Source organism: Myotis brandtii, unplaced genomic scaffold, assembly GCF_000412655.1.
Source record: "Myotis brandtii unplaced genomic scaffold, ASM41265v1 scaffold32, whole genome shotgun sequence".
Taxonomy (NCBI): domain Eukaryota; kingdom Metazoa; phylum Chordata; class Mammalia; order Chiroptera; family Vespertilionidae; genus Myotis; species Myotis brandtii.
This window is the reverse complement of record NW_005362269.1, coordinates 5830054-5857769: the sequence shown is the minus strand read 5'-3', so window position 1 is coordinate 5857769 and position 27716 is coordinate 5830054. Positions and strand designations below refer to the sequence as shown.

The window sequence follows — 27716 nt, the reverse complement described above, 5'->3', positions numbered from 1 at the left end:
TAATCTATACTAATAAAAGGGTAATATGCTAATTAGACTGGACATCTTCCGGACGTCCTTCTGGACAAAGCCACAGTGTCAGGGGCCGAGGCAGAGGCAGTTAAGGATGATCAGGCCGGGAGGGGGGAGCAGTTAGGGGCGATCAGGTCAGCAGGCAGAGGCGGTTAGGGGCAATCTGGCCAGCAGAGGAGTAGTTAGGGGCATCAAGCCGGCAGGCAGAGGTGGTTAGGGGTGATCAGGCAGGCAGGCAGGTGAGCAGTTAGGAGCCAGCGGTCCTGGATTGTGAGAGGGATGTCCGACTGCTGCAGGGATCAGGCCTAAACCGCAGCCAGACATTCCCTGAGGGATCCTAGATTGGAGAGGGTGCAGGCTGGGCTCAGGGACCACCCCCTCCCGTGCATGAATTCCGTGCACCGTTCCTCTAGTTATTTTATATTATCTCATTTAATCCTACAACCATCTGATGAAGTTGATAATCTGACCATTCACTGAGAGGGAGAAGGGGCTTGCCCGAAGTCATCTAGCAGGTGATAGTTGAATTGGATTCAAACTATATCTTTCAGATCCCAGAATAGAAGCTCCTAGCCCTGCTCTTTGTATAACACATGGCACTGGCAATTCATCCATCAAATGCCTACTTCCAGAGTATCCCACTGAACTCCCATGACTGTGGAACTGTTTCTCAGGTCAGAAAACCTGAGCGGGGTGTTTTTTAGTTTGTTTGTTTTTTAGGGCCATCTGCAAGTGCAGACAGAAGCAGTGTCTCCAGGTACAGTTAGAATCCCGAGGTTTCTCTGCCCACAACGCTGGACTCCTTGACTCATATCTGAAAGTCCTTAAATACAACATCATTTCATTCACATGGGGTTTTGTTCTCTCCTCATAAAAATGTACCAGGAAGGGCATTAATCCTCAGTGATTATCAATCTCTGACCCCCCTTTCCGACTGAGCTCTACACATCCTTTCCTAGGTGGCACCGTTAGGCTCAGTGTACTAGATAATGAAACAAGTACTTAAAGATCATAATGACATCTGGTCCCTCTTTCTATCCCCACTGGTTGGTACAGTGTCCGATTCAGAATAGGAGTCAAAATTGGTTGTTTGTCTGAAGGATATCCTCATGCATACTTGCAAGTAGCAAGTCAGAAGTGTGACGAAACTTAGAGTGACAAGATAGGGAGTTGAGGTCTGGCTGGCATGGCTCGGTGGTTGAGCATTGACCTATGAACAGGAGGTCATGGTTCAATTCCTGGCTATATGCCAGGGTTGTGGGTTCAATCCCCAGTGTGGGGCATGCAGGAGGCAGTCAATCAATGATTCTCATCATTGATGTTTCTATCTCTCTCTCCCTCAACCTTCCTCACTGAAATCAATATGATAGGGAGTTGACTTTGGATTAAAGTAATAATGAGAGTCACCAGTATCAGTAATGGTCACCATGTGTTGAATAATTAGTATGTTTCAGGTGTGGTGCTAACACTTCCCATGAATGATATATTTTGTCCTTCACAAGGATGTACGAGGGAGAGAATATTGCTGTCTCCATCTTACAGGTGAGGAAGCTGAAATGAGAGAAGTAACTTAGCCAAAGGCTTGGAACTTATGAGTGGTGGAGATGGAGTTTCATGTCAAGAAATTCAAGTCCAAAGACCACACATTTACCCACTATCTCAAACTGCCTTTAAAAGGGAGCTAAATAAGATGTTCTTTGTTATTTATTCATAACTCAGTTAGCCATTTATTCATTCATTCAAAATTTTTGAGTGCATTCTTTGCTCAAGGTACTAATATTAGGTATCAGGAATATAAATAAGGCAAAGTCCTTCCCCAAGAATAATAGTTTCCCTTTTGGATAGGTAACTATCTAAGCCAGGACATAATATGAGAATTTATTAGAGGAAGTAGTAGACACAAAAATTACTTATTTTAGATACCAAGTCATTGCAGATAATTAGATATATGTAGTAATTGAAACCTACCCACAATATTAGAGAAGGACAGGAAAAGAGCATTATGTCTAGCCTGATGGAAAGCATAGGGAAATGTCATGGAAGGCTTCCTACAGGTGGAGAAACTTAGCTGTTAGCTTTCAGTTTCAAATCTAAAATGAACTTGAGCCTCACCTGCAGGTCATATAGATCTAGTGACAATACAAAATCTGAAAATTTTCTAACGCAACAGTAGGAAAACTTGGTCTGTAAATAGTCACATAGTAAGCATTTTAGGCTCTGCCAGCCATACAGTCTCTGTCTCAACTATTTACTCCTGCTAGATCCTGAAAGCAGGCATAGATAACACATAAATGAATGGACATAGCTATGTGCCAATACAACTTTATTAAAAGAGGCCATGGGCTGGATTTGGCCCATGGTCTGTAGTTTGCTGACTCCTGTCCTAATTTAAAAAACTAGAACCCACAATAGCTGTGTTAGTTTTAACTTCCCTCGAATTCAGAAATACCCACATGCCCAGCAGTTCTTATTAGTGCAAAAATCCTGATAAATCAATCAACTTCTGATCCCCACATGCAACTTGCTTAATTATGACTAACACCTCCCATCTTTATCAGGGGGAAAACATTCTGTGAACAACAGATGGTGTTGCTATGGAGTCTTCAACATTCTCCTCAGCTGCAAATATAACTATGCCGGTGTAGGCTGAAAATGGCCAACTAACTGATGGCTTTAAGGGAAAATATTTAAAAGATAGAAATCTGCAGATGGGTAACTAAGAGCAATGGTTGATTTTCTCAAATAAAGAGTACCCACTAGGAGAGGGGAGGGAGGGAGGGAGGGAGAGAGAGAGAGAGAGAGAGAGAGAGAGAGAGAGAGAGATCAAAGGCACTCATCCCCCAGAGCCATAAAATCATTAAAACTGGGAAAGCACTAACAAATAAAAAGGAGACACTCCAAGACCACAATTTCAATCACAATGTCCTCTTAATTCTAGATCCTGTGAAGTAGGTACCTAAAGAGTAGTAATTGTTATGTAGTAAATCACAGGACTCCATATTTGTAAATATGACCCTGTGGTGTAAAATCTGTAACCACAGCAGATATTTCCTCTAAGTCTGCAACAATTCTCACATTAGGTCGAGATTTATATAGTTGTCCATCAAAAAAGAAAACATATAAGAGAAGTCCGACATATTCCTCAATAAAACCAATAATAAATATGCATAATTTGACTTCACATTGGTTCTTACCCTACTTTAAGCTAGCTTGAATCTGAAGGGATGATTCTTGTCTTGTTTATTTCACAAGTATTTATTTCATTAGCACACAATCCAACAAAATTGAGGAAATGTAGGGATGTAAAAATTAACTAAATAACATTACAACCCCTGAAGGCCCTAGTATTAGCTAGAAGCCACTTTAAGTGACTGCTAACCATGGATAATTTCCCTGGTGCATAGATTAGCATTGCGTATCTCTAGTTCATGGAGGGATATAGTGAAGGAAGGAAAACTGGACCACAGTAGTGAAAGAGTAGCAAGAAAGGGCAACCCCGCATCACACATTGGGATAGTGGGAGTCTGGACATCACAAGAAAAGAAAAATTCTTGAGAAGGTCCTTTCAAAGGAGAGACAGTGACAAAAGTGGTATGGAAACTTTTAGGTGACAAATAACCATGAGTAATTTCATTTTTTAAGGTGTTTCTCTGCTCTATTAGGGAACACAATAAGATCGACAGGGATTAGTTTATGTGTGAGCATGTGTGTGCATGTGTGCATATGTACAGGAAAGGAGTGTGGTGAGACAGGCAGATGGAAAATAAATAATCAGTATGTCTAGTAGTGTTAAGTACTAAGAAGAAAAATATAATGTTATGTGTTGGGAATGGTGACATATTCATTGGAAGGACACTCTAAACTTGTGAGAATTTGGGCAGAGATCTGGATGAAAGAAGGGACTGAGACAGCTAAAACTTTCCAGACAGCAAGAAAAGTGAGCACAAAGGCCCTGAGGTGGGGGATGCTTGTGTTATTGGAAAGGGTAGGGTTGAGGACTGATGAGATGAGTGTGGGGACAAGGTCAGAAAAGATGGGGGCAGGATCATGTTTAGGTACAAGGAACACGTATAATAGGAGTACCGGAAAGGCAAGATGGTCAACTCATGAAGGAACAAGTGGACTAAGTGAGATAGCTCTCTTTAAAAATGCCTCTGTTTATCTCATAACTATTTCCTTAAAAGGCAGGAAAACAGTGAAAAGTCAAGTGTCACTTCAATGCCACAGTGAAAAGGCCCTGTGCCCCAGCTCTTCAACTTCCGTTTGCTAAGAAAGGGCCTTCTTTAGTCGTTAGAGGAAAAGTCCTCCAGTGGGTCCTGGTTTGAGTTTTAACTCAGAAGCACAGGGGGTCAAGAGAGGAAGCTCAGGAAGAGGGAATGTAATAATGATGTTTTATTTCAAACATCTCTTCACAATGGAAGCCACTTGTCTGCACAAGCAAACGAATGCGATTGAGTCATAAACCTCCCTTCACTGACTCTGGGAACAGAAGTGCTTGGTGATGGACTGAGGAATCTGAGGATACATCAGTGGACATGAAGTCAGCTCTCACAGGGCTGCCAGTGTGTCCCAGGCTCCCACTGCACAGGCATCAACAGTGGCAGTGAGGTTGGGGATGGGAAGAGGAGCCAAGCCATGCCACAGCTTATCGCCAAACCAACTAGAGTGTGAAACAATGGTCTCACGTAGACACTAGCATCGCTTCCCTTTATGCTTACAGCTGAAAGCCCTTATCCTGGAATGCTGATTTCCCAGCTCTGCAAAAAAACAATTATTCCCGTGTTCCTTAAAGACTGGGTCAAATCCCACTTCCTCCCCATGGACCTTCCCCATCTACTCAGATTAGAAAGACAATGTATCTGTACTTCCCTTAGCATCCTTGTAACCTTACAGTATAGTTATGAGAGCAAGAACCGCAGTTATGAACTATAAGAGACTTGCTGGCTTTAAATCCTGGATTCACCTCTTTCTGACTCCGAGTGTCCGCTTTCACTTATGATCCCCAGCATTTGTAGAAGTAACATAGATGCAACAGATAGATAGATCCTAATTTCTCAGAGAACCATGCCATCTAATCCTGAATTTCCCATTGTGTTTCACAGGATGTTAAGATGTATTCCAGAGAAAAGAGTTTCACATCAATTTGGCAAATGAGTTAAAAAAATTCAATGTATTTCTTTACTGCAGAGTCTTTCAGAATATGCTAATACTAATATCTAAGCGGGGACATAGAGCATGCTGTGTTTTCCAAACGTATGTCTCTCAGATATTTTTGAAGGATGTTCATCCTTGACAAATCGGTTTAGAAATGCTGATCTAGACTAAAACTTTGGTTTTTCAAAAGAAGCAGCTGACACCCACATGACACGCACATAATCAGTTCCAGAACCAGGAGCCGAGGCCAGGTTTCCTGCTGTGAAGGCCTTCCTCATTCCATTCATTTTACAACCTCAACATTCCTTCCGCATCCCCTAATGCCGAACTGTGTAACAAGCTGGGCACGTGTGAGTCCCATCTGCTAGATGACAAAAGGAGGCCTCAGTGAGGCTCAGCGTCTTGGTACAGCCACTGGTGCAGCGGCCAGGCTGGGACTAGAAACCTGAGGCTCCTGACTCCACCTTAATCCACTGCCCTTAGCACACACTTCCCTTTCTGTTCACTGTAACAAAGGAATGCCTCTTTGATCAAGTTTGGAAGACTCAGACTGAGAACTGTGGGCGGGAGGGAGCCTGCAGCCATGTCCACATGTTCCACACTTGCAGGGAAGGATACTTCTGGAGACCGAACCAGAAGTATCACCCTACCTGGAGGGATGTATCTTGGAAAACTTCAGTCCTGGGGAACTTGTAAGGACCAACACCAGTTCTTACGAGCTGGTGCTTCTTCACTTTATCACTCCATGATACACACATGTCACTACTCGGCGATTCATTGCAGTTCAGACATGGTGTCCCCTTTGTGCTGACCTAGGGTCAATCCTGGGCTGGGCCCTTGGGCGCTGGGCCTGGCAACAATTTTCAACTTTGGCAAAGTTACACATTCCAGATTGTTCTGACTTGGCAATTTTCAAATCTGGCAGGTCTCAAATAATTCTCATTTAATTGACAAGTAAACTGATGTCTAGAAAAGTTGAGTGAGCACCCAAGTTCCCACAGGAAATTATTTATAGAGCTGAAAATTAGAAAGCAAGTCCATACTAGCTAGCTAGCTTTTGACTTTCTAGTAGCTAGCACGCTACTGAATTTCTACCCTGACTAGGGAAAGGAACGAGACTTGCCTGTTGCCTTTCTTTAATATTCTTGCTAATATCACCTAGACTAGGGCACAACCCTCAGGCTAAGTAACCAACTCCTTGTTAACTTGATATTGAGGTCCCTTCCTTACTTCTCTACACACGCATCTTGCTCCTCAGAGAGATTTAATTAAGAAAATCCCTCTCCATTGGAACATACCCAGCTGGGCTTTCCAAGCTGCCTCCTGAATGCATTAATCACAAAAATTGCTTGGCAACATAGCCATCCCACCCTTTGGACCGACTCCACAGGGTCTACTGGAGTTTCTAGAAGTTTCCCTACAGCCACAGGAGCACGACCACTTCACTGGCCACTTACTGGCCACTTCTCCTAAAGTAAAGCCATAGAAACAGGTTCAGCAACTGCTGGCTCAGAGGAGCAAAGAATATCTCTGCGTCCCCCTGGATATGCTAGGCCCACTTGAATACTTGCTATGTGTCTGGCACTTGGCCCAGCCTCTTAGTTTTTTATCCCATTTAATCCTGACAACAAGCCCATCTATTAGGTTTTATTATTATCTCTAGTTTGCAGAGATGGGCACTGTAGCTCAAAAAGAATTACTGACTTGCTCAAGGTAAAGATGCACAAAGTCTAAGAGGATTAGGCCCGGAGCACATGTCCTGCACAACCGCATCATATTGGTGAAGTCTCCAGACCAGTGTTATAATTCCGGAGTTCCGTTTTCGTGAACTTTTTAATGAAAAGGACCTGAAGGCATAGGACACTTAAAACTGAGTAGCCGTCAGCATCATTGGGTGACTAAATGGGTCCTCTTGCATTCATTCGTCATCTAGATCAGTGGTTGTCAAGGGAGGCATCTGGCAATGTCTCTGATCACCATCACTGGTGTATATGTGGGCTGCTACTCGCATCTACTGAGTAAAGGCCAGTGATCTTACAGTGTACCAGACAGCCTTGTATGATAAAGAAGTTTCCAGCCCTAAGTGTGGATAGTGACAAGAGTAAGAAAGCCAGTGTAGGCAAAGGCAGCCAAGGTCCTGTTGATATCTATAGATCAGTGATTTTCAACCTTTTTCATCTCAATGCACACATAAATCAATTAGTACAATTTTTCAGTACACCAAAAATACATTTTTTGCCAATCTGACAAAAAATAAAAACAGGTATAATTTTGATTCATTCACGCCAGACAGCTATTGTTGTGTTGGCTGTTGTCATTTTTTTTTTAATTTGACAATCTAAGGGAAAGGAGGTCAGTGCCCCTGACGAAATAGCCAGGTACTGCATGTTTTAGAAAGATTCTGATGGCACACCAGAGTGACGTGGCACACGGGTTCAAAATCAACTGCTGTAGATCATAAAGCAGCTTCTGCATGGACAAGTTTCTCAACATCAGAATCTCCCTTGGTTTCTAGATCCATAACCTGGCTCTGACTTTATCCACATCATAGTCTTTTGTCTACCTTGGATACCTACCTCTTCCTCAATTCACCATACCTGGTTACATGGTCTGCAGGCTCTAATCTCAAAATACTGGGGTTTGTACCTGGCTTTCCTGTTTTGGCATTCTTGCTCTCAAGTTGTCTCTGATTTGCTGTGATATTCTGGAAAATTCTTTATCAGAGGCAGTAGAAGTCACGAGGTCAATTATTATTATTCAGGGAGATAGCATAGACAAGAGGTTAAGTCTTGCTCTAAATTCAGAATGCCTAAATGGGGATGCTGGTTGTGGAGCTTATTAGCTCAAGACAAGTTACTCCACCCCTCTCAGGCTCACTTTTCTGTTTTCTTACCTGTAATATAGGGATAATAACAGTACCTACTTCCCTGGATTGCTAGGAGCATTACATGAATGAATATGTGTAATGCATATCACCTGACAGCATATGAAAGAGTGCTTAACCTATTTTTTTCCTGAAAGCTGGTTGCACTCATACAAGCTGGTTCCAGAAAGTGAGGTTGCACTTATGTAATGCAGATAAATCATTCTGATAAATTCTTGCATTTAAACATAAAATTCAAAGATGACTATGTGTAATATATCCACTGCAAACTAAACTACCTTGAAAGGCAAAACAGTTATCATAAACTAGAGGCCTGGTGCATGAAATGCATGCACAGGTGTGGTCCCTAGGCCTGGCTGGCGATTGAAGCATGAGCGTCTGGAGTGGAAGGGTAGGTCCCAGCTGACCTCTGGGCCCTGGGCAGCACCTGGGCCCCCAAAGGCCCGTGCACCCACCTCTGCCTGAGTCACGGTGCCCGAGTCCCCACGTGGAGATGTGGTGAGTGTGGCTGGACACCACTGGCTGCGGCGCAGCATGGGCCTCTGGGCCGCCCAGCGGTGCCACAGGGAAGCTGGGTGGGCAGCGTGCTCTCTCCTGGCCAGCCTCAGAGACTGGCTCAAGCCGACTGGCCCCTGCGGTCCTGGCGGCTGCGGCTCACCCAGAAGAGGCCGCGCAGGTGAAGAGCGGGTTCTCGCAGGCGCCCAGAACCTGAGTGCAGGACCTTCCCCAGTGCACAAGCCCTGGCGTCCCAGGGGAGGGTGGCAGGGGGAGTGATAGCAAACTCAGCGGACACCCGGCATTCTCATGGACCGTGTCCCCGTCACCCACACCCCCAGGTAGCTGGCCAGAGGTTGCAGCACATCGCAGACACCCGCCATGTCCTGCCATGCCCCCTAGTGGTCAGCGCACATCACAGCAAGCAGTCAAACTCCTTGTATTCTGGTAGCAGGATCAGCAGAGGGAACAATTTGCGTATTAGGTTTTTATTATATAGGATAGGTGTAATGCTTAGATTAACACAAAAAACAGTCATGGGGTCTGTGTCAATCTGGGGAATGGTGTACCTTGCCCAAAGGCATTAAAAAAATTAACATACTTGCCCTGGCCTGGTAGCTCAGTTGGCTGGAGCGTCATCCCATACAGCAAAAGGTTGCGGGTTTGATTCCCAGTCAGGGCACATACCTAGGTTGCGAGTTTGATCCCTGGTTGGGGTGCATATGAGAGGCAACTGATCAATGCTTCTCTCTCACATTGATGTTTCTCTCTCCCACTCCCTTCCTTTCCCTCTCTTTTTCTCTCTTTCTCTCTCTCTTTCTCAAATCAATTAAAACATATCCTCAGGTGAGAATTAAAACAACAACAATATTAACATCCTCTGCTCTTCCAATACACACACACAACACACAACCCTCCAAATTGGACCTGTTGTCTTCTAATCTGCAAATGCCTCGCCTGAATTTGAACAACTTTTAGTCTATAAAGGTGTCCTTTGTTCCATACATGATTTGAAGTCATTGCCCAAGGTAAAGATGCTCTAACTCTAAGTGGATTAGACCCACAGTAGTCTGACCCAGAGCTTGTTATAAACAAACATAAACAAAGCCAGATTCAACAGAAGTCATCTTTCCAAAACCAGCATGCAATCCTCTTACCAGCTTAGTATACAGTGAATTCTCTCCCTTTCTGACATCTCTTCCAACACCAACTGTTTGGCAATCAACCCTGGAACTTGCTAGCATCCTTTAGCATGACTTGTATTTAAAGTTTTAAATATTTTGGTGGTGTGGAGAATGCCTGTTTTATATTACCAATTCAGCTGCAAGTTTATTGGGGAGTGCTTGCACGCAGCAGGCATACAAATAAACTTTTTCTTTGTTAACTTTGCCATTAATATTCTGTCTACAGTTTTGATCAACCCATCATGAAATATACTGTACTTTTTAGGCTCACTAGCCTTTGAAACCTTTGACATTTCAATAAAGTCAACTGTTTGCACTGATGATTAAAATCTATTACTTAACCAATATCTAATGAATATTCAATAGATGCCTAGCATAATGCTAGTCACTTTTCAAGGAATAAAATATTGAGCTGTACAGAATTATCTTAGTCCATGGAAATAGCACAATATTGTAGAAAGAAATGAGACTTTAGTAATAGCTCTGGTTTCAATTTCTGGCCCCCTTATTTGCCAACTCTCTGGCCTCTGGCGAGTTAGTTAACTTCTCCAAGGTTTCATTTCTTTGTATGTGAAATGTGTAGGTCATGGTTTTTACTTTACAGGATTGCTATAAAGTAGAAGATTAACTAGGATGTGCAAGATTAGAATAGTTCCTGACACACTCCAGGGGCTCCATCAATGTTAGATGTCATTTCCCTTTCGCTCTTGATGCTTCCTCCACTGCCCTCCATGCTAAAGACTTAGTTTTTGATGGTGGAAAAACGAATACACTTTTTTTTCAAACAGAAATGCAAGAGCATTACTGATTCCTCTCTTCGTCTTCCTCTCCCTGCTCTCAGGGGTTGTCTCAGCAGCTTTGCTCAATTATACCTCCAACATATTTGTCAAATCTCAACTCCCCATCTTCCATGCCTCTATTCCATTTGGAGTTTTCATCATTTCTCACTGGAACCACTGAGCAGGGTCATCTCCATTCTCACTGTTGTTCCCTCCTATAGATTTTTTTTTACTCATCAGTCACAAAAACAATATATATCCTTTTTCACCTTAAAGTCTTTCCCAACTTTCTAGCTCATTTAGGATTAAACCCTAGTCCATCCACATTACCTACACAGCCTGGCTTATAGTTGTTGCATTCAATAAATTTTACATGAGTACAACACAAGTTATGCTCAGCTTGTACAATGTTTTCCTTTCCTTACTCCTCCAACTGAATAAGCCTTTTTTCTGCTCCTTGAACACATCAAGCTTTTTGCTGTAAAGCCTTTGCCTTCACATTCCTTCAGTGAGAAGCATCCCTGCCACTCTGGCCATGGCAAGCTTCTTTGGGTCTCAGAAATTTCCTCTATAACAACAATATCTATATGAGACCGTCCTCTGTATTCTGTCACCATCACATCACCCTTTTTCTTCTTCATAGCCCTTAAACCAGGGGTGGGCAAACTTTTTGACTCGAGGGCCACAATGGGTTCTTAAACTGGACCAGAAGGCCGGAACAAAAGCATGGGTGGAGTGTTTGTGTGAACTAATATAAATTCAAAGTAAACATCATTACATAAAAGGGTACGGTCTTTTTTTTTTTTTTAGTTTTATTCATTTCAAATGGGCTGGATCCGGCCCTCGGGCCGTAGTTTGCCCACGGCTGCCTTAAACAATTGATGCTTATTTATTGTTCTTTACCTCTCTCACTAGATGATTAACTCCACTGAAGCAGATAAATGTTTCTCTAATGATAAACTGTACCCCCAGTTCATGGTCTCCTGCCCAGCATCCAGGAGGTGTACAGTACATTTTTGTGGAAAAAGTGAACAACTGACTGCCATCAAAATTGGGCATGGCCCCTAGGCTGACAGCAAGGCAACCGGGTGAATAGCACACTGCCTCTACCATGGAGATGATAGCCCATCCAGATTTGATCAGTACTTTGGTGACGAGACAAAACAGCAAACTATAATGCAAAGTAAGAATCAGTAATACTCATTAAGTTAATCACGAGTTTAAGGTCCACCGAGGCTCCAAAGCATTTAAGGTCCAGGATTCTCATGTAAATATGCAGGGAGGAATAGGAGTTCAATGTCTATTTAAGTGACATGGCTGAGCTAGAGTTACATCTACAAAAGGGAAGGCATCTCTTGGAAGACAGCCAAGTACTGTCACAGATGTAAGTGTGGAAAAACAAAGCAATTGGGTATTCCAATTACCACCGCCAGGGAGAAAGTTCATCCCTTCACCTTTTTCACCATTGGAGGGCATTGGAAGCAAGAGAGGGATGCTAATTCAGAAAGAGCATGCGCTCTCAGAATTTCTCAGGGAAAGGATGTATGGTTGTTTTTCACAAATCAGAGATAGGCCAGGTAGGAGAGAAAGCTGCCCCAATATCATCAGAAGTCCTTCTGAAGGGGACTACTTGGAAGATAAGGTGTTCTCATGCAGAATGGAAGGATGATGAAGTGCCCTGTCCAGGGAGGGAATGCTTTTTCTATAGGAGTTGCAGGTGAGCATCACACTTCCAGGCCAGGAATCTCCAAAGAATCCAGAGAATGATTCATTAAGGAAGAAGTCAGCTTGGTCATCTATCAGTCCCTGAGGGCACAAAGTCACCCAGGCAAGTAACAACTGCTCACCCTCCACCATCACCCAGGTAAGGGTCTAAAACTATAGCCATCAGCTGGCCAACCAGGAGAAGATAAAAGCAGAGACAGCAGAAAGGAACCTTCCTCCTCCCAAAGGTAGGGAGCCACCAACTGAAGGCTGTATCAGCGCAAAGAAACAAACACCTACCTCTGAATGAGGTTTGAATCAATAAATATCTTAGATGGGACATTTAACATTTCTAAACTGACCTTATATTTTGTTCCTTAAAATACCACCACACTGTTTACAACTTCTAAATGGCACAAATCCAACCAGGGACTAAGTTTTCATGAGGGTGGGAGAGGAGAAGACCACCAACAACTCAAATGTCAAAGAAACAAAGACAAAAATAAAACTGCATTTTAATTATATCACGAGCTGTGCTTATTTCAAATACCAATTACACATTTAGTCAACACGTATTTGTTGAGTGGCAAGTGTTGTGATAGACAAATGAATGCAATGGTGAATAAGTCCTGCAACAGAACTCCTGCCCGCAGAGCTCACAGGACAGTGGGATAGGACGGGGGCTGCCTGGACAAAATCTGTTCTCCAAAGCGGACTGATATTGAGATAGAAAGAAAGCATATGCTTTGGGATATTCAAATTTATATTTGAATTTCAACTGCTGCACACACCAGCTGGAGAAAATGACCTATTTTGCATTGAAGTTCTCCTCACTTATGCAATGGAGATAACAGTATCTACCTTTTTCAGATTGCCAAGAGGATTTAAGGGAAATATACAGAAAGCACATAGTATACTTATTGACCAGTAAGACCTCAAAAAGTAGTAGGGGACATCACCAACAAGAGGGCAATATGGCTAGTAATCCTTCAAACCAAATAGACAAAATATAGGTGGATAGTGCCATTAAATATCTCCATCATAAAACCCAAAATGAAAGATTTAACAGAAAGAATTCTTCCTAAATAACTCATATTTTAAAAAAATTCCCATCCAACTAATATTTTTACCTCCTGACATTTATTGTATAAATAATCAGTAACAAAAAATCTAGGATTTGATCATCTCATTTCCTATGCTTTAATTGTCTCCTTGCACAAAATCTTATCTCCCAAATTATAAGAGCTCACTGAAGATAGGGCAGGCAATAGCATTTTGGGATATTTGATAGAATGTTTTAGATCTTCAACTAATATAGACAGAATTCAATAGAAAGAACTTAAGTTTTAAAACATGTCAATGTACATAAATGCAGGCTATTCTGAGCTCTCACTGTCACCACAAACACAAACAAAGCAGTCTTTGTCACCTCTTCCTAAAGCAGAAAACATTCTCTTCTTCAAAGCAGATACACTTCTTGACACTTGCAAATCACCTTTAACTGATGAGAAATGTCTTTTGGCCTCCAGATGGGTTCCACAGGTTACAAACACAGGCAGGTGGAGAACAAACTTTCTGAAACCATTCTTCAAGTTGCATTTCAAGATGGGATCTGACTGAGTCTGCCGATGGCATTTTGAAAAGAATTTCATTAAATGTTGCTAGTATGTCATAAGATCCCTTAAATGGAAGGGTAATGGCTCATAACATTTGTAAGCTTTTTAATTTCATGCAATATGAGCAGCATAATCAGGACCTATTAAAGTCAATCAACTGTGCCAAGTGGGGCTACCTACCTTTGCTTTTGTTTCTATTTTCCTTGTGGGTACACCCTGTGAACCAAGAGGCAACAGCCCCAATATCATTCTTTAAGGCTAACACTGGTGTAAGATATTCTGAAGAACCTCTGATGAAACCATCACAGTAGCATTTGCATGTGAGGGCTGAATAGGCAATTCTTGGAAAATCGCTTTTGGCTTCTGGCAAAGAGAGATTTCCCTTTCTATTTGCTTCAGCTCAGAAGGTGCAATTTTGGTAGAATTCAAAATCAGTCATCTGACCAATGTAACTGGAATTAATATATGAAGATAAATATAAGGAACCTTATTTATATTTTCAATGACACAGAGGTATTCAAACTGCTGATCCTTCAAGATTGGTTTCCAGTTTTCTTCTACCATGAAATCTTTAATGATAATAGTGGCCATTTATAGGGTATAAATGCCAGACACTTTCCAAGGCACCCTGCATAGGTTTTCTCATTTAATTTTCAAAACAACTCTATTATTCTGTTGGTTACCTCATATTATGGACAGAGAAACGAAAGTCTGAGGTATTTAGTGTGCTGTGCCAGCACAGCCAAGGGTGAACCTGAGGAGGGGTGGTGAAGGATTGAAGAAAAGACAGACAAGAGAATACAAGTGGGGCTTGGTGGATCTCCTGTGTGTGGATGAGGACACAAAAGACCCAGTCTGCAAGCCGATGCTTTATTTTATAGCATGATTAAAACAAGGGTAGATTAACATGTATCCAAATGTTTTTGTTTTGACAACACTTGCTGCACCTCCCACAGCCCATTAGCTACTTAGGAATTAGGGAGGGCTACAAGGTCAGGCTTAATTATGCTTGGAGAGCTCGGCTCTCCAGGCTGGGACTTGTTTGTGGCTCTGCCACAGGTCAGCCCGAGGCTTGATCCTAGAGCCGCTTCCTATAGTCAAGTAATATGGCCCTAGTTATAAAGCTTGTAGCAAAGCCGATCTTCAAACCCAGTTTTGGTCTACCTTAAATGACGTGTACTGTGCTACTGTGCTGTACTGACTTCACAAGCACCCATTGCAAGTCTTCCCAGGGCAATGGAGATATTCAGAGAGAGCATTTCCACACTGAGATATTTTCACAGGTACAGTGATAATCCAAAAGGGCTGAAGGTGCCCTGACCAGTTTGACTCAGTGGTTAGAGTGTTGGCCCACGGATCAAAGGGTCACAGGTTTGATTCCTGGTCAAGGGCACATATCTTGGCTGCGAGTTTGATACAGGTTGGGACGTGAGAGGCAACCAATCAATGTTTCTCTCCTTCTTCCCCTCTCCTCCCTCCTACTCTCTCTGAAAATCAATGGAAAAAATACCGTTGGGTGAGAATTAAAAAAAAAAAAAAGAGGGCTGAAGGCTATAGAGTCAAGCAGGGGAACTCATTCCACAGTGAGGCAGAGAGTACATTTCAAACTCAGAGAAGCAGAACTGAGGGTAACAAACCAGCTCTGGGGCAAGGCCACCAGCAGGAGGATGACTGAGATGTGAGGAAGGCTGAGAAGAGATTAGAGAATGGAGAAGAGGATGGGCCAGTGTGAGACTAAGACTGTGTGTACACCGCTCTGCGCACTGCTGGATTTATGGTGTGAGGCACATCTGACAGCTCAGTGGAGGTGGGCTGGACCAGACATGTTCATCATGTCAATCTTCACCACAGAAACACCAGCTAATGGTCATATAGATGGTGTCCAAATACAGTGTCTGCATTTAATTACAAATTATACAAATGATCAGGAAAACATTGCTATTCCCTAGGCTGCTATTAATGACTACTGGACCTAAAAAAATGTACAAATTAATGGTGTTACACTAACAGACACATATACTCTCCATAATCTCTAAAATAGAAGAAAAAATATATAAGAATACTTACTATATTGTGGAGGTCCTGTAAATTTAACCATATTGCAAATATGTCAGTTGGGGTTTATAAAAAATGAAGGAGCAGTTCAAGGAATAAGGATGGTAGTAGGTTGTTGTACTTAATATATTTGAAGAACTTGTAAGATAAATTGAATTTAAAATGAAAAAGACAGAATCCTTTCTCCAGAGGGGATCCCAGAAGTAATTAAGCCTGAATGCCCTAAGGTATCCATGATATATAATGAATTAACTTCTCTCCTATGAATCTAGGTTGATACTAGATCTTTAGAGAATTGGAAGAATTGAGAAAGCAGTCATTCATATTTTTTGTGTTCTGTAGTTTCAGATTAGGATCCAGAGTTAAGAAAGGCCAGGTCTTTAAAAATTTGGAATTTTTATAGGTTTTTATAAGTTAATATTTTTCATTTTGATAAGATCAGAATGAGAAAAACCAGTAACTAGTGGTCTGAGGTTCTGGGCAAAATACTATCTAAAGAACCTACATCTCTAGAATATCATGGCATTTTTCCTGAGTCAGATTTAATTAGCACATGGATCCTTGATTATTTCCAAATAGATAGATACTGTAATAGAATTCTAACTGAAGGCGTGACCAGAGAGAAAAAAATGGTGTAGTGGGAGGTGGGACAATTTAGGAGATCTCTGGTTGGAATGGACAATACATGGTAACTGCATGTGGGAAAACTAGAGAACAAAGGCCATCAGAAGGAGATGGCCACAGAACCACCACTGGCAGAGAAAGGAAATAAGATGCTCTCACTGTCATGAAACTGACAAGTGTCTGCATGTTTCCTAGGGCTTCAAGGAAAGCAAGTTAGGCCAACAGCACAGGCCAACATCTGACTACTGTTTATTATCCCAAGATGAGACAGCACTCCAGTTAAGACCACGGTGTTAGCGTCAACGTGGGTTGGGACATTAGATGTGTGTTCTTCCTAAACCTTTCTAAGCCTTTCACTCTCACCTCTAAAGAGAACGTCAAAATGATAGAGCTTCCCAGAGTTACTGTAAGGAATAAATGAGATAACTTTGCATTAGGACTGTGGCTGTTAGCTATGACAACACGAAAGCCTAATCACACATTATTTATATTCAAATTCAGCAAACATTTATGAGCAATTACTATGGGCCGGGCTCTTTGCTAGGCTATTTTCCATATATTATATAGTTCACTTAATATCCATAAAAACAAATCATTTAATATGCATTAAAGTTATAGATATACAATATTAAAACGAGAGCAGCAAAACCCCTGCAGGCACCTAGGAACACTTTAAATTTTTCTAACCATTCCCCATGTCCTGGCAGTGATTTGTTAGATAGCTCAAGAACATAATGGTCCAGGCATCTGTAGAATTTCTTATTCCTCTACTTAGTACAGTCTCCGTGGTTAGTTGTGCATACCAGGCCACAGATACTACACGATCAGTGATGGAAGACTTGACAAGGATGATTTTTCAAATAGTAACATATTTCTGTCATATAGGCCAACCATAAAAATCAAAACCAAGTGACTTGGCCATATACAACCAACATTGTTGAATCCTACAGGTTCATGAGCCCTGTGATGAGCTGTGGTGGTAGGCACTCCCGACAGCAACAGTCCCCACTATCTTCACTCACTGAGAGTGGGCAATCGTCTCGTACAATCCATGACTGTGTTGGCGTTGGCCATCTTTTCATACTAACTCTGTTGTAATGTCAATTCCTGTTTTGTTTTCCTTAAACTTCTTTCTGTAGCCTAACCAGAGAGCTGCTAAGGTATCATGACAGAAGCACTGTGATTTAGTGAACACTCTGTGGCAGCAAGAGAGAGCCTGGGGGTGAACTCCACATCTCAGAAAACTCGCATGGTAAGACCAATTAAACACTTATCGAGAAGGCTAAGAAATAAATGGAAAGCCTTGGTTTGTTGACAACTGAAGTCAGAAACAAATATGGGAACTACATATCCATGCAGTGATAGGAATACTCATACATTAATAATTTAAAAAGAAAGCCAGCTCCATTTCTCATCTATTAATGAGCTACGACCTAAGGATAATTCATTTTCCATAACATTCCTCTAATATTTTTTTAATATAACTGCCTAAGCCTTAACTGAGGCCTGAAACCAATATATACAGCTTGACAGTGGAAAATTGCAATTATCCTACCATCTGTACTTGTCTTTTACTGTAGAGAGATGACACTTTATTTCCATGACTCTGACGTTACCAAAGGGAAGCTGTGGCTTCCTAGGTAGAGAAATCTACCTTATTGCACCGAGCAACAAAAACCAGGGCGGTCTGCATGTCTTATTCTTTTAACACTGTGATTTTTACCAGTCTGTCTCTCACTCCTCTAGGATACAACAAATACATCTACATGATATTTATCAGTCTTAAAAGCCTTGTTTGCTTGGTGGCTATTTTGTATTTGCCCAGAGAAAGAATCAGTGCTGATACAAACAGAATCATTCATGAAAAGAGTAAGTCCCACACTCATAATTTAGGCACCTGCCATTTAAAACATCACTGGTAATGATTCACAGGGCACTGCAGCAAAGGGTGCACTCGGCGGATGCAGATCACAACATCAAAGTAAGCCTAAGTATTTCTTATAATTTTCAGGTGGCAAAGTAGTGCTATCCCAGCCTCTGAAATGACATCTCCTGAAAAATTATTGGTGTTTTTGACAATGAACAAGTTTTAAAAAATAAAGACTAACAGTGCAACACACCCACAGCAATTATAAAGTGCTGCTTGTGATGAGAGTTGCCTGCAGAGGAGTATGTTTTGATTACAGCAGTAAGAAAATGATTTTTTTAAAGTGACTTTTTGGCCAACCTTTTAGTAGTGAAGAACAACAAAACCTCTGAGAATGTATTCAAACATCCTCCTTCTGTAAAGCTAACATCTCTTGCCACTGTTCTCTCCAGGTACTCAGCAGGTATTATCGGCTGTGAGATACCACCTAAACGGAAGTAGGACTCTTCCTACCATTAAAGGAATAAAAACCAAATCACAATAGACTATGGTGTGTACTTGTCCCTCTTAATCATTATTTATGAAATAAGAGAGAAGCAGTCTGGCCCCAAGTAGTCATGACAGGTGGCTGGGTTGTTCCTAAAATGATGAGTTATAGATGGCACTGATGTGCCATAGTGATGAGGAAGAGAAGCTGAAAGATTTGAAGGGCTGAAGTGCCCATTTTGTTCTCTTAGACTTTCCTGCCTGTAGCACACAGCCCCACACTTGGGGCTTCCTTTAGACTGTGGATGACACCAATCCAGGCTTTACGGCAGGGCTGAATTGCAAAGTAGGGAAAGATGGGTGTTTTGTACCTTTAGCATCAATTTTATCTCTTCCAACTGGTCAGACCTGCTCCCCCCATGGCCTCATATTGCACAGTTGCTCAAGCCATCTTCCACATGATAGAATACTTAATACGTGGTTGATATAATCAATCTATACACCTCAATAAAAGAGAAATTTATCTTTATCTTCCCACCTGAGATGCTCTTATAGAATCTTTGAGTCACAAGGATCCTAAGAGAACATTCATTCATTCATTCATTCATTCATTCATTCAAAAAATGCTTTCCTTCCATATGACAGCACAACTCTAGGACCTAGGGATACAGTGGTAAACCAAGCAAATAATATTAACAAATGTTAATAGTAATCAATTATTAATAGTGAAATTTTGTATAGTGTTTTATACTCAAGGCACTGCTCTATAAAAGTCAAATTCACATAATAAGCTTATATAATTATATAAAATAATAGTAATCAATTATTAATAGTGAAATTTTGTATAGTGCTTTATACTCAAGGCACTGCTCTATAAAAAGTCAAATTCACATAATCAGCTTATATAATTATATAAAATCAATGAACCCTATGATCCTATAATGAGTTTATGAGTCAGTGCTATTATTATGCCCATTTTACAGATGAGGAAAGTGAGGCACAGAAAAGGTCAAGTAATTTGCTCAAGATAACAAAGCTAGTAAACACTGGAGCCAGGATTTGAGCAGGAAGTGGATGTCCCAAAGCCTGTTCTTCAAGATTAATTAGTAACTGTCTTTCTACTAGTATGCCGCTGCCATTATGGGGATTAAATGGTAATTGGATAAGCAAAACAGTTAGGTATAGAAATATTTAATGGTGTACTATATACATACATATACTATACAGATAGAAATTAATATAACCAGTAGTTAATATGTAATATACTACAGTGGCAAAAAATAAAGCTACTAAGGAATATATTTTTTATGGGTGGTCAGGGAAGGTCTCCATGAGGAATTGCCATTTAAGCAGAACCTAGATGAAGCTAGGCCAGGTTTTCATATAGTCTGTTGGTTCTCAAACTGTGGTATGTGGCCCCCCCTGGCCCCCCCGTGCCAGGGTCCCGGCATCTGTGCCTGACAGAGAGACAGGGCGGATAAGGCAATAGGCTAAACCCCCCCTCCCCCACTTCAGTCCCCAACCAGAGCAGCTCAGTTTCCATCTGGTCCCAATTTTGGGGTCCTAAGTAAAATGTGACGTTAAACAATTCCACGGCTTAAAAAAAAGTTGTAGACTGGTCACATCCAGCCTCTTTAGTTCACAGATAAAGAAACAGAGAAGAGGAATGAGATGGTAAAGGCTCACTGCTGATCACGTCAGCACTGACAGTAAAAAGAGAAGTCAGATTCCATAGCTTTGAATCTAGTGTACTTTCTAGATGCCAAACTCCAGCCGTAACTCTCCTCCCGCCCAGGACATCGCATGAATCTCTGGAGCGCAGAGAGAGCAGGTTTTATCCCAGAGACTGGGTTTCTCAGTTTGGAGACTTGGTCCCAAACTCCAGGCTTAGCAAGAGTAACTACCAGACGCTCTGCCCTGTCCCTTGTATTCAATTAAACTGCCACCACCTCTGCCTCCTGTTCAAATTTATAGTTTCCTTAACCCAGTATATCCTTTCTTACTGTGTTACTGCACATATTTCTTTTAAGTTACTTCAAATCCTTTGTGTGAATGTGTATGCACTCGGGGGTTAGGGGGAGAGAATTTGCCATGTGGGTTTGGCATGAATGCACATTTCTGAGTCTTCCAATAAAGGAGACACCAGTCATGGACTTTTGGACGCTATGATGTGACAGGCAACAAGAATGGATCTGGAGTAGCCTACCTGCCTGCTGGCCCTCGAATCATACAATTAAACATTCTCAGCCTCATCTGAAGTTCGGACCTCTTTCTATGGAAACCGGCTGCTGTCATTATACCTGAGATCTGACCAAAGCTCTTGGCAACTCTTACATTTCCGGCACAACCTTCATTTAAGAAAAGCACACCTACTTGGTTGCTTTTAAAGTAAATGAAGAACAAAATCCTCATGGGCCAACTTTAATTCTACAGCAACCCAAAGCCTCTGATTAACCATCTCTGTTCCCCAGGATAAACAAACCAACCCACCATCGTATTAAATGTGGAGCTATTCAAACTTTGCGTATCTGTTTAAAGAAGAAGAGGAAGCAGCCGGTTCCCGCTCTTGTCCACAATAAATCACGACAAGTAGAAAGGGAGATACATTTTGGGAATGGCAATCAGCTTCCCAGTACAGATGGGCTTATAGGTGGCCCTTCCAATTTTTAATAATCTCCATAATTTATGTGTGAGCAAAGGAAGGCAAAGATGCCTACTGCACCCCTCTGACTTAGTACAAATCACTTTTATTTACTCAGGCAATACTTCACGGTCCAGTTAACTTCTTAATTAAAGACAGCAAGATGTTCATGTTCCATGCAAGTGGCACGGAAAATACTGTTTTGTGTGCAATATGTTCAGCTGGGAGTTGAAGCTGTTTTGCTTACTGGGGAGAAGCCACCGCAGCCTTCATTTGGTTTCTAAACTAACCAGAGAGACAGGGCTCTACGCATCGCAACTAAATCATCGTCAGCAGAGCCTGTTCAGGCAAGGCTTATGCTTGTCTGCCATCCCATATTACTTTTTTTTCCCGTCAGACAGAGCAAGCCAATTCCACAGTTTCACCTTCTGTTACTTGTCTGCCTCCTCCCCATTCGTGATCTGTTTTGTTGTCACTGAGCTTGCTACTATTTCAAACTCACATGATTCAGACCACGAGGAGAGATGGAGGCAAAGGAGAGAGAAACAAGAAGGGAGGAACAGGGAGCCACGAGTAACTAGAATCCTAACAAGTCAACCTAATTTCTGGCCTTCTGCATGATGAGATACACACATTCTCATCCTCACAAACCAGGAGCTGCGTCCTCAGGGAACCTCAAGGGCTCATTACAGAAACGAGTGAAGAGGTTGGGACGGAGACAATAGTGACTAGGGGAGCCTGTGGCAAACTGCAGAACAGATGCCCTCCCAAAGAGGCAGCTGCTACTCCGCTCGTCTTTAGGAAGATCAAACCACTTTGCCAGGGTTTCTGATTTTTTCATGAGACTCAGAAAATGTAGATTTTTTTTGTAAATCAAATCTCTAGGTATTTAAACATCAGAAACAAATTCATGTTCAAAGAAAACACTGTGAATTAACTATACTTCTGTCGTAAGCCTTCATATCAATAGTTCACTCAATAGTTCATAAGGCAGGTCACAAACGACTTCATTTCACCCTCACAATGAATCTGTGAAGCAGAGATATCCTCTCAGTGATTGGATCAGACATGATTAAGCTCCGTCTGGTATCATCCACTGTTGTTTCTAGTTTCCTTCTTAGAGCTGGTCTTCGGATGTGATGGTAGAATAGTTCATTTAGTGTGTGTCCTCTTCAATCTAATTTCTGAGTGGCATGAAGTCCCGCGGCTTTCTTTCTACTCCCAGATGGAAGTTTTTATAGAGATAAGCACTTTCTTATCAACTTATCTTCCAAAGTGATTATTATCATCCGAATCAATGTGTTGTGACTTTACCAGGGTTGCAACCTTCAATAATGAAATCAGATACAGTATTGAACATTGCAGGGATTGCTTACCCAATCTAATTCATCTCAGATCAATGAAACACAAAACCAAAATGAAGTCAAGTGTTGCTTCACTAGCTATCCTTACTTAGCGGGGTTGAGTAACCTTGTTCAACTGGACACTGGGAAAAGGAGGAGGCGCCCCATAAAATAGAAGCAGCTATGACCTATGGAGAAATGACTCTGCAGTTCAGCCTTCAGTGAAGAGTCTTCCAGAGGCAGTCTGTAAGCAATGGTTAGGTACATCAGAAAGAACCAATAAGCCGCGGATGCCAGGTGGAGAATGGAAAGCTGCTCTGTGTGACGTTCACGTGACCATCGTGTGAGGTTATGATTAATAAGTATGGCAAATTCTATTGACTGCCTGCCCAACAGTCATTCCCAAGACCTTCTTTGCTACCAGAACCCCAATTTTGCTAAGCTGGCAACTATCTCTGTGTTTGAGGAAAGGGAAGCCCTATACACTAAGTCACCAGCTTCTAGTTTATTCTTTTGCCTTTCTGATCCAACATACCGTATTTTTCCTTGTATAAGATGCCCCCGTGTATAAGACGCCCCCCACTTTTCCAACCCAAAATTAAGAAATCAATATTTTAAACATAAAACAGAACACATTTTTATTTAGTAACTAGGGGCCCAGTGCACGAATTCGTGCACCTTGAAAGGAACTGTGGGCTGTGAGGCTGCAGTGAGCACAGGGGCAGGTCTTGGTCCATCCTCTGTGCCCCTGCCTGGCCCCTCCCGCTGCAGCCCCCGTTCCCCTGTCTGCTGGCAGCCCCGCTTCCACCACTGCCATTACCATGTGCTGACAGTGCCGGCCCCACTCGCACCCACTGACGGTGTGGAGCGATGGGGGCTGGTGCCAGCAGCGGGTGTGAGTGGCTGCTGCCTGATTGCCCTTCAGGAGCGGGGGGAGGTGGAGAAGCCCTAAGGGATGATTGGGGCTGGCAGCTGCCACTCACACCCACTGATAGCACCAAACAATCGGGGCTGGCGCCGGGCACTGGCAGCGGGTGCGAGCAGGGCTGGCACCAGTAGCAGGTGTGAGTGCCCGGCAGGACCGCGGCGCATGAGAGCAAAGCATTTTCAGTAACCACCAGAGGCTCGGCCCGATGACAGTGACTGGCGCCCCTGCCTTGGTCTGGCGCCCCTGCTCACCTGATCCACCATCCCGCCATAGCCAACACCTGCCATGTTCTGCGTGCGCCCCCTGGTGGTCAGTGCACATCATAGCAACCAATTGTTTGGTTGTTCTGCTGTTCAGTCTATTTGCATATTAGTGTTTTATATATATAGATTACTGCAGGTAATGTTTACATACCAGTACTATGATATTATGCAGCATACCACTTTATTCAGCCTCTGTTGCATCACTGCTCTCTTCTTCATCTCTATTAGTTCCAGACATATCAATTTCTTCAAATTCTATTCTATCACTGCTGTCTTCTGAGTCACTGTCTATACATGTGAGATCATCCTCATAAACTGGTGGCATTTTCTGAGCTAACTTTGTTCGTGTTCTCATGGCCAACCCTTCTCTCCTCATGAAATTGAAGCACCATTTGCCTTTCCTATAAAATCAACAATGTTCATTTCGCTTGCAAACATTCTTGCCTGACATTGAGTAAGTTTGGTTGACACACATAAGCCACTCTGGAGCTGCTCCATAATCCAAGTCTTAAGCCTCTACTCCAAGTTTGCCCATTTTGCTGGTTTTCCTCTTAAGGCCTTCTTCTTTTTTGGCATCTTAAGGAGTTGTTCTTCCTGTTTAGTGGGAGGAGGTCCAAATCATCTCTCTGCAGCTCTATTTTCATGCTCTTTTGCATAGCTGATTACATTCAGTTTGAATTTTGCAGAATGAGACAATTGCTTACCATTATTTAACTTTTATTTTTTGACATCTTATTGGCTCAGAATGCTCCGGTATCTGTTGCTTCTGTGCACTCTCCACCTCCACCTCCAATTACAGCATCAGCTGATGTCATTAACAGTAAGGCTCGTGATTGGAGGAAGCCTGTTCGACAAGGTATGGGCAGCTACACACCCACGAGGCTCCCTTCTCGGCTGACTTCCATGTGTAAGATGCCTCTCGATGTTCAGTCTCACGATTTTAGAAAAAAATAGCGTCTTATACACAGAAAAATACGGTATATATTTTCACTTTTTGTGACAACTCAAAGAAAGACTAATGCCACTGTTGTTGTCATGTCTAATATGTTATCCTCTATTTCTATCTCTGTGGTCATCCGAAAGAAAAACAGTCACGGTCTATGCCCTGAGCCACTTCTAATCTCTCTCCTCAGCCAAACCAAGACACAGCCCAATCGCAGGCAAAAACAATCTTATTCTTCTTTAAGTTGCATAATAAATCGATGGTTAAAAATGATCTTGATAAAATGGCATACACAATTTATTCTTAAAATTATTTAGGTTTGCAAATTGTCTGATTTCATTTACATGAAGTTCTAAGAAATGCAAGAGAATGTAAAGGACAGAAAGTAGATGGGTGGTTGCTTGCAGACAGGGTTGGGGAAGTAGGGAGGTTGCCACAGGATGAAGGCATGGAGGAACTATTAGAGGTGACACACGTTCATTGTCTTGATTGTGGTGATAGTGTCACAAGTATATACATATGTGACTACTTATCAAATTGCACCCTTACATATATATAGTTTATTCTTCATCAGTCATACCTCAAAAAAGCTCTTAAACTTTTAAATATTATTTAGCTATACAATTTTTACTGTTAATATATTATTTGGAGGAAAAAGTACAGAATAGCATGAAAAGTATGTTTTTGTTAAAATAAATGTGGGGGGGGGTCTCTATAGTTTATTCTTCATCAGTCATACCTCAAAAAAGCTCTTAAACTTTTAAATATTATTTAGCTATACAATTTTTACTGTTAATATATTATTTGGAGGAAAAAGTACAGAATAGCATGAAAAGTATGCTTTTGTTAAAATAAATATGGGGGGTCTCTAAAAATGTATATACACCATTTGAATAATTATAAAGGCAGTGTTTATTAAAATACATTTCATTTTCAAAATTGAGCTACCAGCTGTTAAAGTGTGTATACATTTTTTAGGGACACCCTGTATACTCATGATCATTTTCAAAATTGAGCTATCCACTGTTAAAGTGTGTATACGTTTTTTAGGGACACCCTGTATACTCATGACAGATGGCTGGAGAAAATACAATAAATTGTTAGCAGAATCATCTCCTGAATTCCTTGTTATAGTTCCATTCCATTACTCCTTCTAGGATATAGTTTCCTCAAAGACAATGGATACGTTTACAACACTCTTGGTACTTTAAGTGCCCAAGCCAGTATACTGTGAGTTCCAGTTAAATTTAATAATCATTGTGTACATAAACTGATTTGTTCTTTTTGACAATTTTAACATCATGGCTTCCTCTCTTTCACTAGGCACACAAGGAAATACATTTGTTGGCAATTCAACAATTGCACTCAGTTTAATACAACTTAGGAGTTTAGATAGCATTCAGATATAATTACCCACTGCATCAAGTTGCTGAATTTCATTAATTACCCTAATCAATGCACATGAAGCAAATGACGCTTTGGGGAACTTTCCTGCTGCTCTTTGCTGGCAGGTGGATGCGGATCAATCCAGGCAAAGCAAATGTATTAATAATCCCTTCCAACCAGCAAATTCCACCACCCACCAGGAAACAAAAAATAAAAACCAGAGAAACAAAAAACAACCAAAAAACCACTCCTAAACAAAAGTTAATTTTGATAATACCGGTTAATAAAAGCCCAGGTATCTAGGAATCACTTCTATCATGGCAAAAGAGGAAGAATGAGAGAAAAAGCATAGGAATGAGACTGTGGTTAACAGCAAAGCTTCAGAATATATGTCTGAGTGGAAATCCTTGCTCTGCTACTTCAGAACTGTGTGGCTTTGGACATACTACCTTTCCAAACTTCAGTTCTTTAATTGAGCTGTGATTACACTCAAGACTTTAGACTCAAATGCATCTCATTGCCTGTATCATCACCCCCATGCCACTCTTTATACTCAGCTGATGGCAAGATAGATTTCCCCAGATTTGGATTCCCAAGGAACAATAATTCTTTCTCTCAGCAGAAACTTACCGGTCGAGACTGGATTTCTTTGGCGTAGAGAGGTTGCAAGAATTCTGAGTCTCCTTCTAGCTTTAGACCTTTTTCTGTGATTCTCAAGTTTCCCATTCCATCCTGAAATAGAGGCACAGAGATAACAAGAAAATGCAGTTAGTCAAACTTTCAAAATATCTCAGGCTTTCGTGTTAAAACAAAGCGATTGCCCTCCTTTTTTAAAAGAGAGAGTAGAATGAGGGGGAGTTGGGACCAAACAAATACATCAAATACCAGGAGGCACTGTTCAATGCAATTATGCATACTGTCCTCTTTGCTCACTTATTCTAAGAAAATTATATTCTGAGCAATCTGTAATGCCCCTCAGTCATTCACTTGCCTAGATGAAGGGGGTCCTTTTTGCTAGGCAAGGCAGTGCAGAAAGAATGGAGGCAGGGGGTGAATGGGAAGAGAGAAGAGATGATTCCTTAAGTTAAAATCAGAGATCCTTTTTTCTAAAACTCTATGCAGAAATCACAAACTGGCAGTCTGTTGATCAAATCCAGCCTACAGACAGGGGGTATTTGGTTCACAACACATTTAGGAAGTCAAATTAGTTACTGACATTTTTGCTAATAGTTTACTCTAGAAATATTAAAATATAGAGAAAAGTATACAAGCTGAAGACTCAATTTAAGAAAATAAAGCATACACAAACACATACTAGTACACACGCACACACACACACATATATACGCTTT

At 41.7% G+C, this 27716-nt stretch overlaps 1 protein-coding gene across 1 annotated transcript in view; it reads right to left on the bottom strand.

The window, feature by feature from the left end:
• Nucleotides 1-27716, bottom strand: part of SGCD (sarcoglycan, delta (35kDa dystrophin-associated glycoprotein)) — a 298931-nt gene that overhangs the window by 125938 nt on the left and 145277 nt on the right. The window contains exon 3 of the mRNA XM_005870533.2: nucleotides 26995-27096. Coding sequence (XP_005870595.1) covers nucleotides 26995-27096 — 102 coding nt within the window. The remainder of the gene's footprint in view (nucleotides 1-26994; nucleotides 27097-27716) is intronic.